The 22,278-nt window shown below is 41.9% G+C and overlaps 2 protein-coding genes across 3 annotated transcripts; both read left to right on the top strand.

The window, feature by feature from the left end:
- Nucleotides 1–71: 71 nt before the first annotated feature.
- On the top strand, nucleotides 72–5,320 carry RB195_000472 (uncharacterized protein; the record flags this gene model as incomplete). The annotated part of the gene is made up of 11 exons (XM_064196841.1): nucleotides 72–116; nucleotides 194–320; nucleotides 1,503–1,678; nucleotides 1,773–1,937; nucleotides 1,989–2,065; nucleotides 2,128–2,248; nucleotides 2,320–2,448; nucleotides 3,080–3,233; nucleotides 4,398–4,542; nucleotides 4,619–4,727; nucleotides 5,234–5,320. 11 exons carry the CDS (start codon nucleotides 72–74, stop codon nucleotides 5,318–5,320), a joined length of 1,335 nt encoding a protein of 444 aa, XP_064052722.1.
- Nucleotides 5,321–8,376: 3,056 nt separating this feature from the next.
- RB195_000471 (uncharacterized protein) lies at nucleotides 8,377–21,876 on the top strand (the record flags this gene model as incomplete). Of its 2 annotated transcripts, XM_064196840.1 has the most annotated exons (16): nucleotides 8,377–8,502; nucleotides 8,564–8,695; nucleotides 8,753–8,905; nucleotides 9,763–9,891; nucleotides 9,956–10,084; nucleotides 10,147–10,290; nucleotides 11,938–12,089; nucleotides 12,166–12,333; nucleotides 12,390–12,563; nucleotides 15,000–15,121; nucleotides 19,012–19,077; nucleotides 19,205–19,374; nucleotides 19,807–19,930; nucleotides 19,994–20,100; nucleotides 20,183–20,299; nucleotides 21,811–21,876. In XM_064196840.1, 16 exons carry the CDS (start codon nucleotides 8,377–8,379, stop codon nucleotides 21,874–21,876), a joined length of 2,079 nt encoding a protein of 692 aa, XP_064052721.1. The 2 variants fall into 2 exon arrangements, with proteins under 2 accessions (XP_064052721.1, XP_064052720.1); XM_064196839.1 differs by lacking the exon at nucleotides 19,012–19,077.
- Between the last annotated feature and the right edge of the window lie 402 nt (nucleotides 21,877–22,278).

Genomic DNA, 22,278 nt, shown 5'->3' with positions numbered 1-22,278 from the left:
AGTTTTGTATCATGTGTACATGGCTGTTATAGAATTGTACTGTTAAGCTCTCTTCTTTCCTATAACAAGCGATGGATGAGGAATACGACGCAATCGTCCTCGGAACAGGTCTCAAGGTCCTCTTTCTTAAAATATAATGTGAAAAGTCAGTGGACTCCAGTGTGCACGTTAAAAACTAATAATATTATTTAAGGAATGTATCATTTCCGGGATGTTGTCTGTATCGGGCAAGAAAGTCCTGCATATTGACAGAAATAACTACTACGGAGGGGAGTCGGCATCGTTGACGCCCCTAGAACAGCTGTATGAGAAGTTCATGGGTTAGTCACTTCAGGTTTCCATAGGTCCTTTCTTTTCAATAACATGTGCGAAGTTTGTTTGAATTTATTCAAATTTTGACAATAGTGGTGCACGCAAGCTGTTGTGGAAGAAGGATAAACATTTAGCCTACAGTCATAATTAAAATGATTCTGCGTTTCAATATCTGTTTTCTTCTACGTCTTTGTTAGTGTTTCTCTCAGCGACAATCACTGAAATGTTCAGTAGGCGCTTGGAATTACTCATCAAGTCTTCCCATTGGCGTAGTATCAGGACATGACGCGCCCAGTCATCTTTGGTCATTTGGCTAGCGGTTGGACGCCGCTCAATCGCCAATGCGAGGCGCTGCCGTTCATGAATGAAGAGATAGCAGAATTCGTACATTGTATTCACTTCATTTCTAGAATTACCAAATTCTTGAAATTTCCATTGCAATCATCTTGTTATCACATAAATTAAACGAAAGTTTGGGAAACTAGCAATATGTTGAAGGTAGGTGGCGTCGTAGTTGCCCAAAGAAAATTTATTCTCACTTTTTGCAGATACTTTTCGGTCTTTCTTTTGTTATCAGTTGGTGTATTGTCACAATCAACAACACCAAGTGTGACTTGTAAGCGTCTACCAAAATTGGGAGGACAAAATTCCGTTTTGGCTGCGCGTCAAACAGGTTTTTTACCGACGCGCCGAATTTCTACGAGAAGTAGTTGAATTTCTCACTGATCTGATCGTTACTCACTTGATGTGAAATTAATGATAGGCAAACAGCAGTTACTCTTAATGCTCTACACGTCATTGCGTGCTTACGGACTTCGCTGGTTCAGCTCGACTGGCTATTGGTCGTATGGCTACTGCTCCAGCAGTGCAAGGCACTCAACCGCTAGCGTAATGTCACTGACACTGCCACTCCACTGGCAATTTCTAAGTGATTAACTGCCGATTTTTGGAGTAGCATCAGCTTGTTATCTTCCTGTAGATATCGAAATATCGCTTAATTTATTGTAAGGATGGGTAACTGTGCTCCGGAAAATATCAGTTATTAGTAGAACAAAGGATACCTCCTAATGGAACATTTGCCTTTTCATTCAATGACTGTCAGTCTGTATGAGCTTAGTTTCCCACTTGCTTTCGAAAAGCATGGTGATTTTTTTTTCGCTTAAGTTGTTCCAGATTCTTTCATCTTACAGGTCCGAATGCTAAGCCACCCCCAGAAATGGGACGCGGTCGTGATTGGAATGTGGACTTGATCCCAAAGTTCCTCATGGCGAATGGTTCCTTGGTGAAACTTCTTATTCATACTGGTGTTACTCGTTATCTAGAATTCAAGTCCGTTGAAGGATCGTATGTCTATAAAGGTGGAAAGGTACCTAACACTCACAATTTTTTCGGCTTAATCTATTGTTGCCATCTGTTCACTTAAAGTTTTGTTGCTTTGACATGTAGTTTGCGTTTACTAGGTGTACAAAGTGCCGGCTGATGAGATGGAAGCTTTGGCCACAAGTTTGATGGGAATGTTTGAGAAGCGTCGTTTCAAGAAGTTCTTATGCTGGGTTCAGGGATTTGAACGTGCCAACAAAGACACATGGCAGGGGTTGGACCCTGATGTTCATACCATGCAGCAGGTAAATTTAGTGGTTGTTATTAAATTTCAGCGGTTCATCGTGTTTTTTTAGGTATACGAGAAGTTTGGCTTGGACGACAACACTGCTGATTTCACTGGTCATGCTTTGGCTCTCTATCGAGACGACGAGTAACTTCTCAAGGATTAATGCCTAAAAGCTGGACATATTTTTCCATCTCTTGTATTTGCAGCTATAAACAACAACCGTTTGGTCCTACTGTTGAAAAGATCCGATTGTATTCCGATTCTTTGGCTCGTTATGGGAAGTCGCCGTATCTTTATCCTTTGTATGGTCTTGGAGAGTTACCTCAGGTATTCTATCTGCAGTCTCAGTGTAGCTTGAACAAGTAGTTCCGCGAAAAATCAAGATATTGTTATTACAGGGTTTCGCTCGTTTATCTGCAATTTATGGCGGTACTTATATGTTAGATAAGCCAGTAGACAGTCTCATTGTGGAAAATGGGAAAGTAGTTGGTGTAAAATGTGGAGAAGAGACTGTGCGTGGAAAACAGGTGAGAGGAAGGTCTTTGATTGCAATTTTCATTTAAGTACCGAGCATGTTTGACAAATTTTGGCTGACTTCGGGTTCACTAGGATTCTTTTTTCCTCTTGTGCTAGTCATCACTTTCAGGTACATTCGCAGTTGTTAGCATTAGCTCTTGAACCTACTGCTTTCTCGAACAATTTAATTTAAACGCAGCATACCACGAATCTAAGGTGGTGCGGATTTCAGTTGGAGTACTCATATACGGCATAGTAGATTATGGAGATAGGGGTGATTCCGTCCTAATTGCCGTAAAAAATGGCCCGGAAGATGCGCGCGTGCACAAGGCTGGTGCGCTCCAATCGAACTCCTTGTGGAAAATAGTGCGCCGGAACCCCCGAAGCCGTATCTTCCGGGCCGTTTTTTTACGGCAACTAGGAAGAAATGGACGGAATTACCCTTCTCTCAATAATCTACGATCCCGTATACGAATACTCCACCGGAAATCCGTACCACTCCAGATTCGTGGGGTGATACCTTTAATGATATAGAATGCACTTACGTATTCGTTCATTTTGATTGGTAAAAATGTGCCATGCCAACTTTTTTTTTTAAATTTTGTCATACGCTCATTTATTTCACTCTGTGTGCATTTATAGGTTTACTGCGATCCATCGTACGCCATGGACAGAGTAAAAAAAGTGGGACAAGTTGTCCGTGCTATTTGCCTCCTCAATCATCCAATTCCCGGAACTAATGACGCTCAGTCTTGCCAAATCATCATTCCACAGAAGCAAGTCGGACGACATTTCGGTGAGTTTTGTGCCTTGCGCACAAACTTTTTCGCGTTATAGTCTTTGTCTGTTCTTCAAAGAGATGCATGCTGACCCACTGTGAATATTATACACTCTAAACATATTTCTGAAAATTTGAAAATGTAGCCCACAAAGCATGCAAATAACTCTTCAAAACATCACGCGGGACCAAACATTTGTTTTAAAAAAATCTTTAAATTCTTTCCTATTTCATTTGTAATTGGGTGAGTGCTTTGTGTTTTATGGTCTTCTACATTCGTGAGTTTGATCTATATAAGTCAAACGGGTGCCGCGAAGTCGGTGAATGGTTCGATTTTGATTGAACGATCGATCGACGGTTTGAAACCGCCCGAGTGCCTAGCAAGCCTTCCGTCCCTCCGCGCTCGGTTATTTGGTATCAAGCTGTCTGGGAACTTAAAAACAATAACTTGATACATTGGCTGGCTACCGCAAGTCGGAGTCAAGTCAATAAGTGTATAGGTCGACTCGGTCTCATAAACCTCAATGATTCCGAATTCCAGTCAAGACGCGCTGGCTCATCCCGAGGGACAGATATGCCAGAGACTTTTATCCTTTTCAGATCGAACATTCAAAGCAGTGTTCTATTGATTTTGCAGCACAGATGCTGCGAAATGCCTTCATTCCATTGGGCGACCCATTCTCTCCGTTTTTGTACATTCACCGTTTACTTCTTTTTTCAGTCTTCATCATTTCTAGTTGTTCACACTATTACTGCTTACTTTTAAGTTTTTTTGTTTTTTGTTCAATTTACTGAGATTGAAAAAACAGAGGAAGTGGCGTGTTCAAACTTTCACTCCATCGAAATTACTCTGGGAGTGAATCAGAATTGGAGAGGATTTTCTCTTTTTTTTTTGTGTTTCTCACTACTTTGCACTCTTCAAAAATGTTTGTGTAGTTTGCCTACCTATACCTGTGCCCCTAAACGTCATGGAAGTTGAAATGTTGATGTTTTGAAATATTTCTCATGAGTGTGTGCTTGTAGAAAAATGATGCTACTGTATTTTTTCCGTTTCGGTAGGCCACCTGATATGGTTCGTGTATCGGTCTCCTACGAAAGGAGGAGGGTTTCATAACGCATAGTCACACCTGTGCAAACAACTCGTGTTATTATATGGGATAATAACATCTTCTTCCTTTCTAGACATCTACATTTCTTGCTGCTCCAACACCAACATGGTCACGCCTAAAGGTTGGTTTGTGGCCATGGTATCAACCACTGTCGAGACAAGCAATCCAGAGGCGGAGATTCTCCCAGGATTACAACTCCTAGGCACTATAACTGAAAAGTAGGTCGTACCAAGATGAACACCTAATTTTTTCAATCTCTCTCTCTTTTCAAAGAAAAAAAAAGTATTTGTACAGATTCATCTCGGTTTCGGATGTGTACGAACCCACAGATCTTGGACATGAGTCGCAAATCTTCATTTCACGATCGTATGATCCTACAACTCACTTCGAAACAACATGCAAGGTAACACTTTCTTCTTTATGTGAACCATTCTTTTCGAAGTTAGCAATGTGAACCGTTTGCAACACATACCGATGATGAAATGCAGCAAACGAACTGAGTTTCGTCTAACAATTTTCGTTATTATGTTGATACGTTTTCAAGGTGATTTCATTGTCTCTCACTTTAGAAGATGTAAATTTTTCTGTCTGGAACGCGTTCAGTATAAGATGATAAAAACGCTAAGTACTAAGCACACTCATGTGGTCACTTAGACAAAGCATAAGACTTTTGTTATGTTCTCCAGGAAAAAAGCCTAGTCGGTTCAGGAGCGCTGTTCGAGATAATACAGATAAGTACGCCTGAGACTATTTAATTATGTTACTAACCGTTTTGAGGGTCTAACTGTTACAACACGTCGTTTGGAGCAAATTATTATCTCATAGTATAAGTAAGAGAAAAAATTTCATATTAACAAGTGGAATAGTAAAGCATATAATTGAAATAAATTGTGAAAGTTCTTATTTCAGGATGTACTCGATATCTTCCAACGTGGAACGACACAGGAATTCGACTTCTCCAAAATTACTCATCTCAGTCTTGAGGATAATGAATAGCTCGGCAAAAAAAACTGCAATGAAAATATTTACATGAAGCTTGACAAGTTGTCCAAACATCCAACATTCACCATTTAGTCAACTTTGCAGTAGACAACCTCCCCCCTCTCAGCAGGGTTTCCTTTCTCTGTTTTGTTGTGGCCCAATCGTTCTCTCTGCATTGTGAATCATCTCGGTTTGTTTACGCTGTTGTCACGCCTCCGAAGTTGTGTTTGTTTCTTTTCTTTTTTTAAAAGTTCTTTACTGTGGTACTGTAATATTAAAATAAGTTATTTTATTGTAAGGACGGTTATGCTGTCATTTTCTCTATCGCTTCGCTGGTATCAATAAAGTTGTGCATTCGGCTTTCTAGATAGCATGGAATTACGTTATAAGGTCACGTTAACAGTTGACAACAGACTTTCGGTGCAAAGTCACCATCAGAATATGACATATATAGATAGGTTAATGCTGCAACCAGTTTTTCATCTAGGAAAGTGCTGCACCGTGGTCACCAGTTTCTTATTCGAGAAGTAACCAGAAGGAAAAGTGCTTGCGAAGGAAGGTATGATGACTAAATGCCTCCTATTTCATCATCAAATGAGAGAATATAGAAATTGGAAGTCCAGCGGTATGTACCTGTAAACGACGTTTTCATTTTCTCCTGGATTTGCCTTTACAACGTTTCTCGGTTTTGTAGAGATATTTTCTACCTATGACTTTTATAAATCTATTGTCTAGTTGCTGGACTTATTTTGACAATCGTAACATCTTTATTCATGAAGTTTTACTTATAGATGTTAACTCATTTAGATACTTAAATAATCTGTCTTCATTTTGTGTATAGTCGGGCCAAAGCGACGTGAAGCACGGCACAGTCGCATAAGCAACTGCGCGGTGGAGATAGCGGTTAGGATCGAGGCGGGACTGTCGCGAACTACAGAGAGGAACGGTGTCAGAAAGGGTCTCTACTGGATTCTAACCGTTGCGCTCCGCCACACCGCTTCGAGCGCAGCCGCATACGCAAATGTAGTTTTGACCATACTATGCGCAAGTTCGACATGAAATCTCAGAAGTGCCCCGCAAGCAACGGCTTGGACGCGGCAGCAAGGTCTGCCTACATTTCTGCTGCACAGTAGAGCGTTGCAAGAGCTGTTCAGTCAAACAGGTTAGTACTCTGGACTTTATGCACCGTTTTGGACGTGCGGATGAGAGTGAACCTTTCTGTGTAACGCAGCCAGCACAAATATCGATCTTTCCGAAGGTCCTCTTCGCTCACCTTACTCATAAATAAAGAAGGTTCTAGTCCCGTAAAGTTTTAGTCTGCTCTGCAACTTTTTCTTTTTGAAGATAGGAACTCCCGTGCTCCGATAGAATTATAAGAGAAATTGAAGAGAATGACCATAACTCCGGATAAAGTCCGAATAAAGGCAGCTTATACAATATTAGAGGGCTCTAAGGCTCTATAAATATTAGAGGGCTTAAGGGGGCTCTAGTGGTCCTTCACCACGTGGATTGTCCGCGCTTTTGAAATTTGAGTCTGGGATTGACGTGAAGAAAAAGGCTTGAGTATAACTTCTTTATAATCATTTCCATCTCACGAAGAGAAAAAGCTCCGATGAAACTTCGACGGCTTCAAGAAGGCTATTAGCGGAGCAAAATATTAAAAAAATAATATATTATATTATTCATTTTATATTATTATATTATTCATTCATATTCATTCAAAATATTAAAATAGAGGGTTCCTGTGACATTTCCTGAGATTGGTCCTTCTCCGTTCGTTTTCCAGAATTTTCTTCTGCCTGTGCTTACAGAGATATTCCAGCAAAGGTTCTCTGCAGTTGGTGTTCGCCACCAGCCGCGCGATGTGTGATACGTGCTGACCAAGTTCCAAAGTTCTTCCTTTTTCAATTTAATTTCCTAACAGTTTTCGAAATTCGGTCCAGGTTCCTCGAATGCGTATTCTTCGTTTACATTCCCTCGTATATTCTCCTCTCTTACGATTACAGGTGTTCTTTTCCATCTTGCGGCTAAATCGCATTTTTCCTCGAAGTGAAAATTTTGGAAAAGATTCCGACTCTCTTTCGCCTGTCTCAGATCTTACCCGAGTCTTCAGTCCATGTTCCTTCCTAATCGAGGACGTCCTGAACTCATCCTCTCTACTACCCGTAGATCCATAGGTAGCTGATGACGGAGAGTTTGATGATCATGTAGATTTCCTGGAAACCTACATTATGTTTCACACAAAAATTCCATTGATACGTAAGTTTACAGACATACGCTTAACAAACATAAAATTTCAAAGTAAGCAAGTGTTGAAACCGTTATATTGTCATCAGAGTCTTAGAAACTAGTGCTATTACAGAAGTAAACGAAATACAGGTCGTACAATATAATCTATCGTTGTACAGTTGTTATCTTTTGTTGTTATCTGCTCATTCTATACATGTACATATTATTTGGTATAGAACAAAATAAAAATAAATATCGAATAATAAATTTAAATTGCAGAAGAAAATCTCTAAAATGGAGTTTCCTCCTTAAATCAATCTGCTCAAAAGTTGTAAGTTGTGTAAAATTCGGGCGAAATTCTAGTGAGCTCTGTTCCATCTTGTTTTTTTTTTGTTTTATATCGCACCTGCAGGTGTTTTCAATAAATAAATAAATAAATAAAAATGAAATTACTAGAAAATGCAGAATGTTTTAGGTGTGAAACTGGAAAGATCAAACCATAAGCTTTACAACGCCGAACGTATGAAAATACCAGTGTGCCAGAACTTCCATGATGAAGTGCCAAAGTTCGCATGATACTGAACGGATGTTTTGTGCCGCCGCAGTTCGGACAGTTTACAGTAAGACCTTGCCGGCATGACCGTCACGATACCGTTAAATGATTGCCGAAACAGGTCAGAACACTAATAAAACTGTGCGGTCCACACACACACACACATCTTCACTATTTCTGCTAAAAGTTCTCCCCATCACGTGTGTGGATCGACTGTGGTCGCGATTTATAACTGCGCTCTTTTTCTGTTCATTTCTTCGTTGTTAACCACTGCCAGTCCCCTGCGAATATGACGATAACTTCGTTGTTTGTGGATATTTTCGATCCGCTTCCCGCATATCCGACAGAGCAAAAAGCAGCGAAAGTCCCACATGCTCCAAAGAGACCATGTCCTCTGAATCGCGACGAGAAAATCGTAAGCCTCTATTTTTCTTCCTGCGAGTTCATAGCACTTTTTTCACTTTTTTTTGCTTCAGATGGCCGTACGTAACGCGTTGCGTTATGTTCCGAAGAAACATCATCAGCTACTAGCAAAGGAATTTGTGGAGGAACTCGAGCAATATGGACATATCTACGCTTTTCGTTTCATGCCAAATTTTCATCTGAAAGTGGGGATTCTAACGTTGTTAGCTGTAACAAATCCAGAAAATCAACTCATCCTTCAGGCCCCGTCGTTGTCCGAAATTCCAGCAAAATCCCAACAGGCAGCCGCTATCATTCTAATGATACTTAATAATCTTGATCCAGAAGTGGCACAATTCCCGCAGGAACTTGTCACTTACGGAGGAAATGGTCAAGTGTTCAGCAATTGGATTCAGGTAATGGACAAGCTGTGTTCATAATGGAGGAAATTTTCGTTGTGAACATCGCGCTTAGCTCTTCGTTGTCGTTGATGCCCCTCATAAAAGTTAGATTTTGTTTCTGTACGAATTTGAAGGAGTTTATGATTGTTGCTGCTCTATTTCCCCAAAAAAATGCTCTAAAAAACTACATTTAGGTCCCATCATCACCATTTGATTCCTCTGGATATTCCTTTTTGTTTAAGAAAAATACAACAATATAATATATTAATATGACATAAAATTTTACTGTATATAATACGAATAGTACTTGCAAATATCTGTAGTGGTGGTCCTAAATAAAAAAAGAATGGAAATAAAATGTCACACCTACTACTCCACAGTGAATTATTTGTTATTTTTTTATTTATTTTTTTAGAAGCAGCGATTGAGAAAATTTTCAATGGAATGTTCTTTTCAATATCAGACGTTGAGACTTTGAGATAGGCCTCGGGTGAAATTATCACGGAAATACAAAAGGAATCCTGTAAATCCGGAAACCAGGAAAGTTGGGAGCATCGGTTCATCCGACGAATCAACTCTTTGCACCCTCCATAATGACATAAGTGATGAGTCCCAAAGTTACGAGCTTTCATTTTATCACACGCTTCGTCCGGTAAAGTGATCTGATCAGCCTGGATCAGCGCTTCATTGAACTGGTTTCTGGATCTATAGGTTTTTTCTGGTACTGTTTTTTATTGGACGGAACGGAACTTGAGAAATTCTTTCATACGATGCCTTTGAAAAAATTATAAAAAAAAATAACTTGAATTTAACAAGCGAAGCAGCTAGTGGTGAACAATAAGATTCTAGTGAATATCACGAGAACATTTCAGTTTCGCCTCGTCCTTCGTTATCTCGCACAGATGTCCGTAGAACAAACACTTGTTCTATACTCTGGTCATCCACTTGGATTATTTCCCAGTCATGCAAATGCACCAAGAGTAACGATTACCAATGGAATGGTTAGTCAACACTGGGTAGAATTCCTATTTTTTCATTAAATGTGGACGCCAGGAATCTGTTTAGATGATTCCGAACTTTTCCACGAAACCGTTGTACGACAAAATGTTTGCACTTGGAGTTACACAATATGGTCAAATGACTGCAGGCAGCTTCTGCTATATCGGACCTCAGGGAATTGTGCATGGAACAACGGCAGGGCAAAATGAATTCTGCAACTGAATGGGGAAATTAAAATAACGATAAATTTTTTCCAGATAACTATTATGAACGCTGGACGACGTTATCTTAATGTGAGCGATCTTACGGGGAAGGTCTTCGTAACGGCAGGTTTAGGCGGCATGAGTGGCGCACAACCGAAAGCGGCCACCATCGCAGGATGCATCTCCGTCACCGCCGAGGTAATCGCGTACTTTCTCAGACTTAGCGACATAGGTGTATTGTCGGGTCAAAACGACATGAAACACAGACAGTTGTGTAAGCGGTTGCGCCCGAAGCGCCGCGGTCGAGCGTAGCGGTTAAAATCGATTGGGGATCCTTATTTGTACCATCCATCGATGTAGTTCGCGATGGTTCCAAGTCGATTCCAACCGCCATATTCATCGTGCCGCTGCGTTTGCCCAACTGCACCGTGTTTAGTTTTGACCCGTCTTTATATATGAATGTTTGGATAAAATCCGTCTGTTCACGTCAACTTCGAAATTTCACTCAATTTTTTATTTTGCAGCGAAGATGTTTTACCTTGGTTAGTCCTAGCACACATAAACGCGAACGATGAGTTTTTTGTCGATTACTTCCTAATGGAAAATTCTTACTAAAATCGCAACAAGGTAAACACCAAAAAAGATAAAAATAAACACAACAAAATGGTGAACAAAAACACCAAACACTATTGTGAAATTATTTCGCGAAATTTCCTGTACTGCACTTCTGGGTGACATCTCGAATACAGTCGGATCAAAACGACATAAAGCACGGTGCGGTTGGGTAAGCGGTTGTGCTCGAAGCGGTGCGGTGGAGACAGCGGTTGGGACCGAGGTGGGACCGTGGCGAACTGCAGAGATGGGTGGTTGTAGCAAGGGTCCTTATCCGATCCCAACCGTTACGCTTCACCGCGCCGCTTCGAGCGTAGCCGCTTAAGCAACTGTCCGTGCTTCATATGGTTGTGACCCAAGTGTAGTTGTTACGGATGTAGCGCAGAGGTAATAGTTTCCGATGTTACCGCACGGCCGATCGATTTTTCAAACCATCATAGGCGAACTTGGCGTTTCATCCATGCGGGATCGATATATTCGTACCAAACTTGTTTGATAGGACAAAAACACTGACTTGCAACATCGACTGAAACCTGTATGTGGCTGGGCAGGCCACTTACGCATCCTCAAACATTTTTTGCCACCAAATGAAAGCTGCGCACCGTTGCGTTCGGCAAGGTATTGATTGAATCCTATTCTCTGCGACGGTGTTTGAACACATATCAGGGATGCCTCATTGAAGACAGCAGCATCACGAAACTGACGATGTTGTAGTCTCTGCAGACAAATATGGAGTTCGAGATGTAGACTACCATATGTAGGTGGCTACGCTCACTTCCCTTCATTGTCGTGAAAAAAAAACGGTGGGAAAGGGTGTTCCTTCCTACGAGGTACATCAGAACGCGCCACCTTTAAACATGTGTGGATTCCTCAGATGCTTATACATTGGTTTTGCTTGAACAGTCTGCTAAGGGGACCTCATCGATTTTGTCAGCTCGCTCGTGGGCGCGGCGGGTGCACAGGACTGACGCGTTTTCGCGTATCTCGTAGGAATAAACGTCGTTTCCTACGTCCTTCTTCAGGACGACTAGGGTGAATTGAGAGGGGCCACGCTTATACTGGTATTCTACACCCTGAACTCTACATTTACCCACTGAGATTTTAGCATCGTCAGTTTAGTGATGTGTTGGCTCTAAATACGAGCATCTTCGTGAGATCCCAGGAAGAAAGATACTTAGTTGACAAGTTCTAAGTTCCGTACGAAGTAACTACTTCCACATTTCATCTATACAGGTCATTGCGGATGCTTTGCTGAAACGTTATAATCAAGGATGGATAGATGAGTACTCGAGCGATTTGAGTGAAATCATCAATCTCATCAGGAAATATCGCAAAGAAAAGAAAACGAGAAGCATTGGTTACCTAGGAAACATAGTTGATTTGTGGTAAGTTCATGTTTATGTTGTTGTTGTTGTTGTCATATGTTTTGTAAATAATCTCATCAAGCTCATCCATTTATAGGGAACGTTTAGCTGCAGAACCAGATCATCTCGTGGATCTGGGTTCAGATCAAACTTCCTTGCACAACCCTTTCCTGGGTGGATACTATCCGGTAGGGATCAGTGTCGAGGATGCAAACAAATTAATGACCAGTGAACCAGAACACTTCAAAAAATTGGTTCAGAGAAGGTGATGAGTAGAAAAGTAGGAGGTCCTAGATTTGATCAAAAACATATACATTTCAGTCTACTTCGACATATTGCCGCTATCGATACGTTGGCTGCACGTGGTATGCACTTCTGGGACTACGGTAACGCGTTTTTAGTGGAGTGCCAACGAGCTGGTGCAAATATGCGCCATCCGCAGGCGAAAGATGACAAGACGTTCAGATATCCGTCGTACATGCAAGATATTATGGGGTATGGTTCCTTGATAAGAATTTTGGTGATCATTACGATTTCCAGTGGTTTGATAGTTCGCAGCGCTCTACAATTTCTATAGTCGGGTCAAAACGACATGAAGTTCGGTGCGGTTGCGCAGGCAGCTGCGATCCAGGTAGGACCATCGCGAAATGCATCGAGTGATGTTACCAAGGGTCTTCCTTCGGTCCGAAGCGCTACGCTCACCAACATTCTTCCGTGTTCGATAAATTGGTGCCGGAGATTGTCCGAGAGAATATAGAAACACTGACGTGATACGGGTAACAGCAAGTGATTGTATAGACTAGACACGCCTTCGTAAACCTCAAACGATTCTGAAGTGAAGTGAACTCGTTGGCGCATCCGAAGCGGATTGAAAAACACCAGACACTTTATCCTTTACTATATTTTTCATGATATTTTGCTTCGTTCTCAGCGAAACGTCAGTTTTTGGACAACACACAAGGAAGGAATCCGTTGATCCGTGTCAACTATTCCGGACTTTTATTCCAGAATCATCTTCAAAAGGATGACAGCGAGCAAAAATGCATCACCGTCATTTACCTTCACATTTTCAAGGTTAAGGTCCCTTGCTAGCCAACAGTGAAAATTGTCCTCACCCCGGCCACCTTCCCCCACCGAAGAGCTCACCACGAACGTAGGCTCGTAGAGCTTTGTCCAAAATTCAAGAGGAGATTGTAACCAAAGCAGAGGAAAAGGGCAGCCAAATATGAATTTTGTTGCAGCTAATTCAAACAATAAGCGAAAATGGTGCATAGCATTCATATTGAATTTCCTGCTTGCCTGCGCCGTAAGCACCTCCACAAAGAACGTCCACGCGATGTATGTTTTCTTTTTTAGCCCATGAAGCTTTGATAAAATATTATTTATGGTTTCGACCAAACATCGTCTTTTTCAAAGGCCTGAAAATGGCTTGAATTTTTTGATGCTGTGATTTATATCCCATCAAGCTTCTCCTCTCTCCTTGCCAAGCCTCAATATCATCCTGAGAACGCTACACAAGAAATAGAAATCGGAAAACAAACTGACCAGTCGATAGTCAAAATTTAAGCAACAGCCAAGACTGTTAACAAACTTTATTACGGCTAACGTTCGGCGTTTTCGCCTTCGTCAGAGCCTCAGTAGCCGCGTTGCCGTGATGTTTGTTGACACGAACAGAGGTCTGATGAAGGCGACAACGCCGAAACGTTAGCCGTAATAAAGTTTGTTAACAATCTTAGCTGTTGCTTAAATTTAACTATCGACAAGTTGCAATCTCTATGCCAAGATTCAAGGAAGTTCGAATTTTCGTCACTTCTTAAACTGACCAGTCTCACCGACTAGCGGGGCTGGTGGACCACAGACTACTTAGAGATTGTCACCCAAGGCAGAGGAGATCTACGCATTGAACAATATCCTTAAGTACTGATGTGTGGGTAGTGTTAAGGAACTGCTTGTGAGACAATCTTATAGCTCACAGGGTGTTACGAAGAGTATAAAGTCATTAGTAATTGATGAACCGCTTTTGTTATTTATGGATGGATTCTTGGCAAGAATAGAGGAGGAGTTTGGTGAGATATACATGACATAGCATCAGAGCAGAGCAACTCGAACAATTTCCAGCCATTTTATAAAGACGTAGTTGGTTGTGAAAATGTCAGGCCATAAATAAAACTTCCCCAAAATCTCTTTTGCAAAACAAGAAAACATAAATCCGATTCACACTAGAGATGTTTCAAAAGAAAAGAAAGAGAAATTGAAGATTCTTCACACGATACTTCTTCGTTGGTTCACTGTGACCCTTGCAGCTGCATCCATGCCCCTGTAGAAGAAAATCGTGAAAGAAAAGCCAGAACTTATTATAGGACTACCAGAAGTAGCGAACAACTGTTGTTAACGGATCATAAAATAAAATCTACTATGTAGTTCTTGATTGATGATTGACAGTGCAGATTTCAAACTAAGAATACCTCTTGAAATATGTACGTGGATACTGTTGCTTGGCGGGTGCAGTCGGTAAGAGGTTCCGCTGTGTTTGTCCGATCGAAGGTTTGAATCCTCTCTGATGCCAACCAAACCTTTTATCCCTTTGGGATCGATAAATTAACATTAGATTTTTCTTGGTCTGGTGGGTAAAAACGCCGGATTTTTCTCGTTTTTCTGGAGGATAAAAACATGGACTTGATACATTGGCTAGCCACCGCAAGTCATTGTATAAGCCAGTTACACTTTCGTAAACCTCAAACGATTCTGAATTGAACTGAATGTGGTGGCACATCCCACGCAGATTTATTAATGCTACACCCTTTAGCTTTTATCCTTTACTGTTGTTGCTACGTAAATTAGCACTATTTAGTCGCTGTTGGGAGAGAAATGTAGTCGATTTTCTGAACACAACTTCTGTACAAAACTTTATTAACGTATACGACGTTTTAGTGACATATTCTCGATGGGTTTTGGTCCATTCCGCTGGGTATGCACTTCTCAGAAATCAGAGGATCTCGAAAAAACCGACAAAATCGCCTGTGAAGTTATTAGAAAACTTATGGAGAAAAAAGGTATGCTATCAAATTGACACAACATCCTCTTCTTGTAATCCCTCATTCGGTTTTTCATACAGACTTTAGTGAGCTCATTGACGTAGGACTTTGATGAACATGAGAGAAATTCTAGGTGTGGTCATTCCAAAATTAAATAGAGAGGAAATCGTTACTGAACAAATATGTGACTGCTAATATTCCCTGGTTACTGTGAGGCTAGTAAATTCTGGGCGCTCCTGATCTCTTCATGTCCCCGTATGAATATATATTTTTGTTCAAAACTCTCTACCACCGTGACGTCAAGTGCACCTCTGGTCTCCATAAATAATCAGCGGAAGTCGTGAATCATGCATAACTTCTTCCGCAGCCTCTCCTCCAATTTCTTCTGCACCGCGGCGTCTAACTGCGCTCTGCTGATGACTCATCCGATGCAATAATTTAAATGGGACTTCTGGACTATCCGGAACTCAAACATTACCGTTCAAAGTGAGGACAAACGCTAAAATTATGTGTTTTCTTAGACGAAAAACGATTCTATTTTATGCTACGAGCTACTGACTTCAATAAAATAGTTACGTATATGTGCCCAGCTATAGTCGGGACCATGTGTTCAACCAAATGTGCGCAATACATCTCTGAGGTTAGTAAGGGAGAGGGAAGAGGGAATGTCTTCCGAGGACATGGAAAGACGTTGCATTAGCTGCGTTGCGCCCACTAGGTTGAACATATAATGGCGCCGACTACGCGACGTCCATGTACTCTCTGCAAACCTTCATCTGAATTAAGTTACGAATCTTCTCTAGTCGGTTTTTGAACTTTAAAGGCATCACCCCACGAATCTGAGGTGGTGCAGATTTCAGGTGGAGTGTTCTTATAAGGGATAGTAGATTATGGAGAGAGGGGTGATTCTGCCCACTTCTTCCTAATTGCCGTAAAAAACGGACCGGAAGATGCGGCGCGTGCACAAGGCTGGTGTGCTCCAATCGAACTCGTTGTAGAAAATAGCGCGCCGGAACGCTCGAAGCCGTGTCTTCCGGGCCGTTTTTACGGCAATTAGGAAGAAATGGACGGAATCACCCTCCTCTCTATAATCTTCTATCCCTTATAAGAATACTCCACCTGAAATCCGTATCATCCCAGATTTGTGGAGTGATGCCTCTAAGTTATGGGATGAACATGGAACCTGTTGCAGACGTTCCACTGTTTCTACAGGTCCGATGTTTCGGAGCTGCTAGGCTTTTAATTCTTTGAAGGCGATAACCTAATATCAGTGTTGCCTGGTAGAATAAAGATACCGACATTGTACAGTCAAGTGAAGAGGACCTGAATCTTGGCGCAGTTGCGTACGCGGCTGCGTTCGAAGCGGTGTAGCGTAGCGGTTCGGATGGAGTGAGGACCCTCGCTAACACCATTCACCGCTGCTGTCCGAGTGAACCCAACGATGGTCTCACCTCGATCCAAACCGCTAGCCCAATCGCGTCGCTTCGAGCGCAGATGCTTACGCAACTGCATCGAGCTTCAGGTCGTTTTGATCCGACCAAATACCGGATAGTCCCACTCATTGCATAGGAAATATATGCGTTTATAAACGTCAAACATTTCCAATTAAAATCGAACGCTTTGGCGCTAATCAATCGAGCCAGAGCTTTTTACCCTATCCCTTAAAGGCAGCGCATCACGAAGTTGGCGTTGTGTGGACCGGAGGGAAAACAGTTCGCTGTAAAGACTACGGATGTAAGTTTGCTCGCTCTCAATTCCCCCTAATTGTCGTGAAAAACGGCATGGATGGGAACGATGTCTGTTCCTTCGAAGTACGTTAGAACGCCATCCCCCCCCCCCCCCAAACACGCCCCGGGCCCCTCGGCAGCCTATTCATTGGTTTCTCTTGAATAGGCTGCCCAGTAAACTTCACTGATTTTCGACCGCTCGCCCGTGTAATACTAAGAAACCCGTGTCTTGTCTCATAATTCGATTTCTGCCCCACTTTTTCTGTAATTTTGCATACTTAGGGTTCTTTTGAAATGGAATTTGGAATTTCATAACATTTAAAGTTACAAAAAACCCAATCATGGACTCTCAAATTTCTTCTCATTTATGAAAAAGAAATAGGGGAATAAAGTAGTGGAAGAAACACGACGGTTGCAGCTAAGATCCATTGAAAATATTTTGAACAAGTTTGTGAAGCATTCAAGAGGAGAGGTAGGATGAGTTCCAAGGGGACCACTGTTGACACGGGGACCACTGCACCGTGCATGTTGACACTGTTTGTGGGTTGCGAAATTCTCGCCATAACGTCGCCGGATGACTCATACGTACAAACAATGCTTTATGGTTGAGTCCTCCTGACATTAATATTTTTTACTCAGCACTATGACTTACTAGACTTAATCGGTGGGTTACTATTATTCCCTGGAGTGATTAACTGCATCTTGGCTGAGGCACGTCCTCTTTGAACACAGCTCTGCCAAAGTCTCCTCGAATCTACAGCGAGGACTCGCACAGAATCCATCCATTCGTCACTGTTCCATCGCCTAGGAGACTTGGTGTCTCACTTGGACCGCCTATCGACGCCAAGTGACCCAAACACCTCAAGTCGACAATGCCCAGCAGTTCAGAGCAATGAAACGGAGAGTTGTCACCAAAGATTCAGGCTCCTTCTAGCTATTTAAATTGTTTAGGTTGGGCTTTGGCAGTACCTTTTTACAATGTCAGGGTAACTTCCCCATGTGGCAATGGCGGTTATATATGGTTGGGTCAAAACGACTTGAAGCACGGACAGTTGTGTAAGCGGCTGCGCTCGAAGCGGCGCGGTGAAGCGTAGCGGTTGGGATCGCGTAAGCATCCTCTTTACCGTCACCCGTCGCTGCAATTCGCCATGGTCCCACATCGATTCTAACCGCTGCCTCCAGCGCACCGCTTCGGGCGCAACCACTTGCGCAACTGTCCGTGCTTCATGTCGTTTCGACCCGATTATAGCTCGTACGTGCCCAGAGCGTATGCACTCAAATGCCCTATTAAAGTTAGTAAAAGCAGGCCATCGCCAGCAGGTAGTAATGAAACTCCTATACGTGGTCCGAAATTCACAGCACTCTATGCATGGTGTAGTAGGGTCAAAACGACATGAAGCAGGTACGCAATTGCGTACGTGGCTTCTCTCGAGGCGGTGCGGTGGGACGTAGTGGTAAGGAGCGTAGTGGGACCCCCATTGGCGCCATCCATCGCTGCAATTTGCGACGGTCCCACCCCGGTTCCAATTGCTGGCACCACCGCGTCGTTTCGAGCGCATACGCAAATGCACCGTCCATCATGTTGTTTTGCCCGACTATAACTCGTCGATAAGCGGAACACGCAACCGAACCGTACTCGTAGGCACAGAGCAAATTGCGCGGTAATCGCGGCGGCAGTTCATGTGGTAATAGAATTTAATGTGAATTTAACGATGAAACTTACGTTAGATGAGAATCATTACGGTGCTATTTTGCAATTTTCTATGGTGTGCACACATACTTATTGACTAACTCGTGCAAAGCCATTGAAGTGCTCATTAAAGGACTACTTTTTTTTTGGTGTCGGCTCTGTCTTTGAACCTGGAATTCATCAAGGCTATTCGTTCTTTGATGTGAACGTGAATACTGAAGTCGTTTCACTTTGACAACGTCCCTAAATAGAGGCCTCTTCAACTAATCTGTGTTCGTAAATGCAGACTTTTCATCTGTCATCAATATAGTACTTAGTGGCAATTAATAGCAATAGTGCAACGATAAACGAAAACCTGCTCATAGCGTAGGATTCCTAGTCTATTTCGCTGTCAATGAGTACAGTCCGGTCAAAACGAAGTTGTATGCTGTGCGATTGCGCAAGCAGTTGCGCAGAAGTAGCGCGCTGGGACCATTCGCTCACTCACGCAGACCGTTTGGAGCTAGCGAAGGTCCCACCACCATGCCATTGCGACTATCTACGCAATTTCACCACAGGTGAAGGTTGTCCTGATCGAACTGCGCTAACAATCAGTCTGATTTCTATTCGACAACGAGTTTTGTGTTCATGTTTATAAAAACACAGGAAGACTTTAGCGCTTTGATGGAGTAATTGAACTTTCAGTCCCGGAACATGTACGACAGCAGTACCTCGACAACAAGAAATGGATTGAGGGTGCGGCGGCAAATCGGCTTGTTGTCGGCAGTCAAGCAAGAATTCTCTATTCGGATCAGGAAGGAAGAATTGCCATCGCTCTCGCTTTCAACGATGCTGTGAGAGATGGGCGGATTTCGGCAAGTTTTTCGCATTTGTTTTTTTGTTTGTTTGTTTTTTTTCGTGAGTTTCATGATTTTCAAATGAAGTCGAATAACTCGGAGTATCCACTACATATTTTCATTATGTACAATGTTCGAACATCATGAACAATTAAGTGAACAAACTATGTTCATCGTTTTAAACGGTAAGCGCGATCTTTAGATTGGTTTACGAGATCTACTCTTTTGGTTTTTACTGTTTTTTTTTCCTCTTTGGTTTTTTTTTTCTTCCCGATTGGATATGTGCTGGAAAAAATGTGCAGTTAAAGAGGAGACTTCTTTAAGTATAGATCTTTAATCTCCTCAGATGTTTTCGGAGGGAAAAATCGATATTATTTAAAAATTTACCATCTTATTTCACTACCAGGAAACGTTTCATCGCTGCATTCCACCACTATTCGTACATTTTAGGCTCCAATCGTTCTATCGCGAGATCATCATGATGTCTCGGGAACAGACTCACCTTTCCGCGAAACATCGAATATTATGGATGGAAGCGCTCTCACAGCAGATATGGCAGTCCAGAATGTCATCGGTACATGTTTTTTTTCTTTCATTTTCGTTTGCATTTCAGGGAATAATCACAACATTTCTTCAGGGGATTCATTCCGCGGTGCTACATGGGTTTCCCTTCACAATGGTGGTGGAGTAGGTTGGGGAGATGTCATTAACGGTGGCTTCGGGATGTTGTTGGACGGATCTCAAGTATGCATACAAATTAGCAGCTTTTGATGTTTACTGCAAAATTTCGATTCGATTAAAGCAGCAAAATGGAGGCATCATTAAGGAAGCGGCAAAAAATGCCTCCGAAATGCTTCAATGGGACGTTTCGAACGGTGTGGCTAGACGCAGTTGGTCAGGGAATGAAAAAGCGCGAGAGGCGATTATTAGGACACAAGCACAGGTAACGCTGAGGATTTCATTCAGTTTTATTTATTTTTTAAAAAATTTTCCTGTATTCCGCGTCCCGATCAAAGATAATGATCAATGGGGCGGGTGTGAACCAATTGGCAAGAGGTTCGGCAATGAATCCACAACCGATACCGATGGTTCGAAAGCAACGTTTTCCTCCGAGTTCGATAGATTTGGCATCAGACTTCTCTGGGAGGATAAAAACACAGAGATGACACATTGGCTCGTCCCGCAAGTCAATTTAAGGATGCATGTGCGTCATAAACCTCAAACGATTCCGAATTGAAGTCGAAATATACGTACGTGGACTCCCATAGGGATTACTTTTTGACGCTGCGCTTTTTATTCTTTATTTCACGATCACACGGATCCGTTTGGTCAAAGCATGTATTTGAATTTAAGGAAAAACACCTGGAACCAAACAGTTTTAATCTATCACAACTTGAAAAAACTTTACAAAAAAACTTAAAACTTAAAAAACATGAAAAACATCGGCTACTCTACTTTTTAGAATTTCATCATAAAATAAATGCAAAATTATGACGATATATCTTAATAAAATTACTCTCTATATGATAGGACAGACAATTAACTACTCTAATATTAAAGCACAATATCCAAACATCGCAGCTATCCCACTGAGCTTAAAATGTGTGTGAAGGATTCTAGCATAAAAAAATATAATGCGACTCCAATTTAGTAGTCCCAATAATTGATCCTCCCAAAAAAGGGAACTCTCCCGAAAATAGCATTTAGAAGTTAGCGAAGATGCTGATGACGGAAATTACCTCCACTCACACCCTGACACGACTTCGTCCCACTCTTACTTTAAACGAATTCCAGACTCTCATCTCCCTGCATGTCTGCAGATGGGTATTTTTCGTGGTGCAATACCCGAACGTTTTTTTTTTTTTGCTGTAATAACAACTCTGCAGGCACATATAAGTTGCATCCAACAACCACGCATTGTTTTCCTGCCCGTTTCACTTCAAATTCATTACCCTCGCGGAAATACGACACAAATAGCATTAAAGTAGTTCCTTCTACTGCTCAACTCTTTTATAGTTCATTGTTAAATCGAATTATAGAACCTTAAAGGGCACCACAGAGCAGAACAAAATTTCGTACGAGCCCAGAAAGAATGTTTTCATGATTACTATCTCAAATAACTTAACGCGAATCTTAACAGACCAGACTCACAAAGATCAGAGAAATCGATGGCATCAATCGGAATGGCCACTGACTTCTCTCTACCCTCACATGTTTGGGACGGTTAGTAGGCCCGCCGAAGTGCAACGGCTCCAAAAGAGCGATTCTTCGCAATCGTTATACTGCGCATGGTTACATCGTTAGAATGTAATAAATCGTTCACTGATAACGGTGAAATTTTCGAAAAAAAGGGCATTCACCACGTTCCTCTCATTTTTATAGTTAATGCATTTGATAATGATATGAGATTTGTAAACAGATCTCACGTACAAAGGAACAGATTTCTTCTTTCAGAATAAAAACCTCGTCGTAACTATTCCTTACGACGCCGATGACCAACTACTAGAACGCTTCTTCTAGCTGCCATCAATGCAGATTCGCGTCATCATCACCTCTTGAATTATGTAGCAGATTTCTAATATAAACTATTGAAATCATTATTAATCATTCATCTCGAATAAAATGATAAGAAAACTGTGAATCGTTACAGTGCAAAATTTAACAATCTGTACCTCAGAAATTAGCCAGAAAACACAAAGTTGGACGATAATCAAAGCTAGAACAGATGGCCAAAGATGTAAAGGGGCGATGGCAACGACAGATGGAATACCATTCGCAAGGAGAATTTGGCGCATGAGTAACCAAATCAAAGATCAGGAAATAGAGAGAGAGGAAGGAAGTAGTCGATAGCTAGGGCCGGCAGCACCTTGGCAGATCGAAAGAAAAGAGCGGAGAGCTACACGGGATCAATAGAGAATTCCT

This window comes from Necator americanus, chromosome IV, assembly GCF_031761385.1.
Source record: "Necator americanus strain Aroian chromosome IV, whole genome shotgun sequence".
NCBI lineage: Eukaryota > Metazoa > Nematoda > Chromadorea > Rhabditida > Ancylostomatidae > Necator > Necator americanus.
This window is presented reverse-complemented; position numbering and strand designations above follow the sequence as displayed.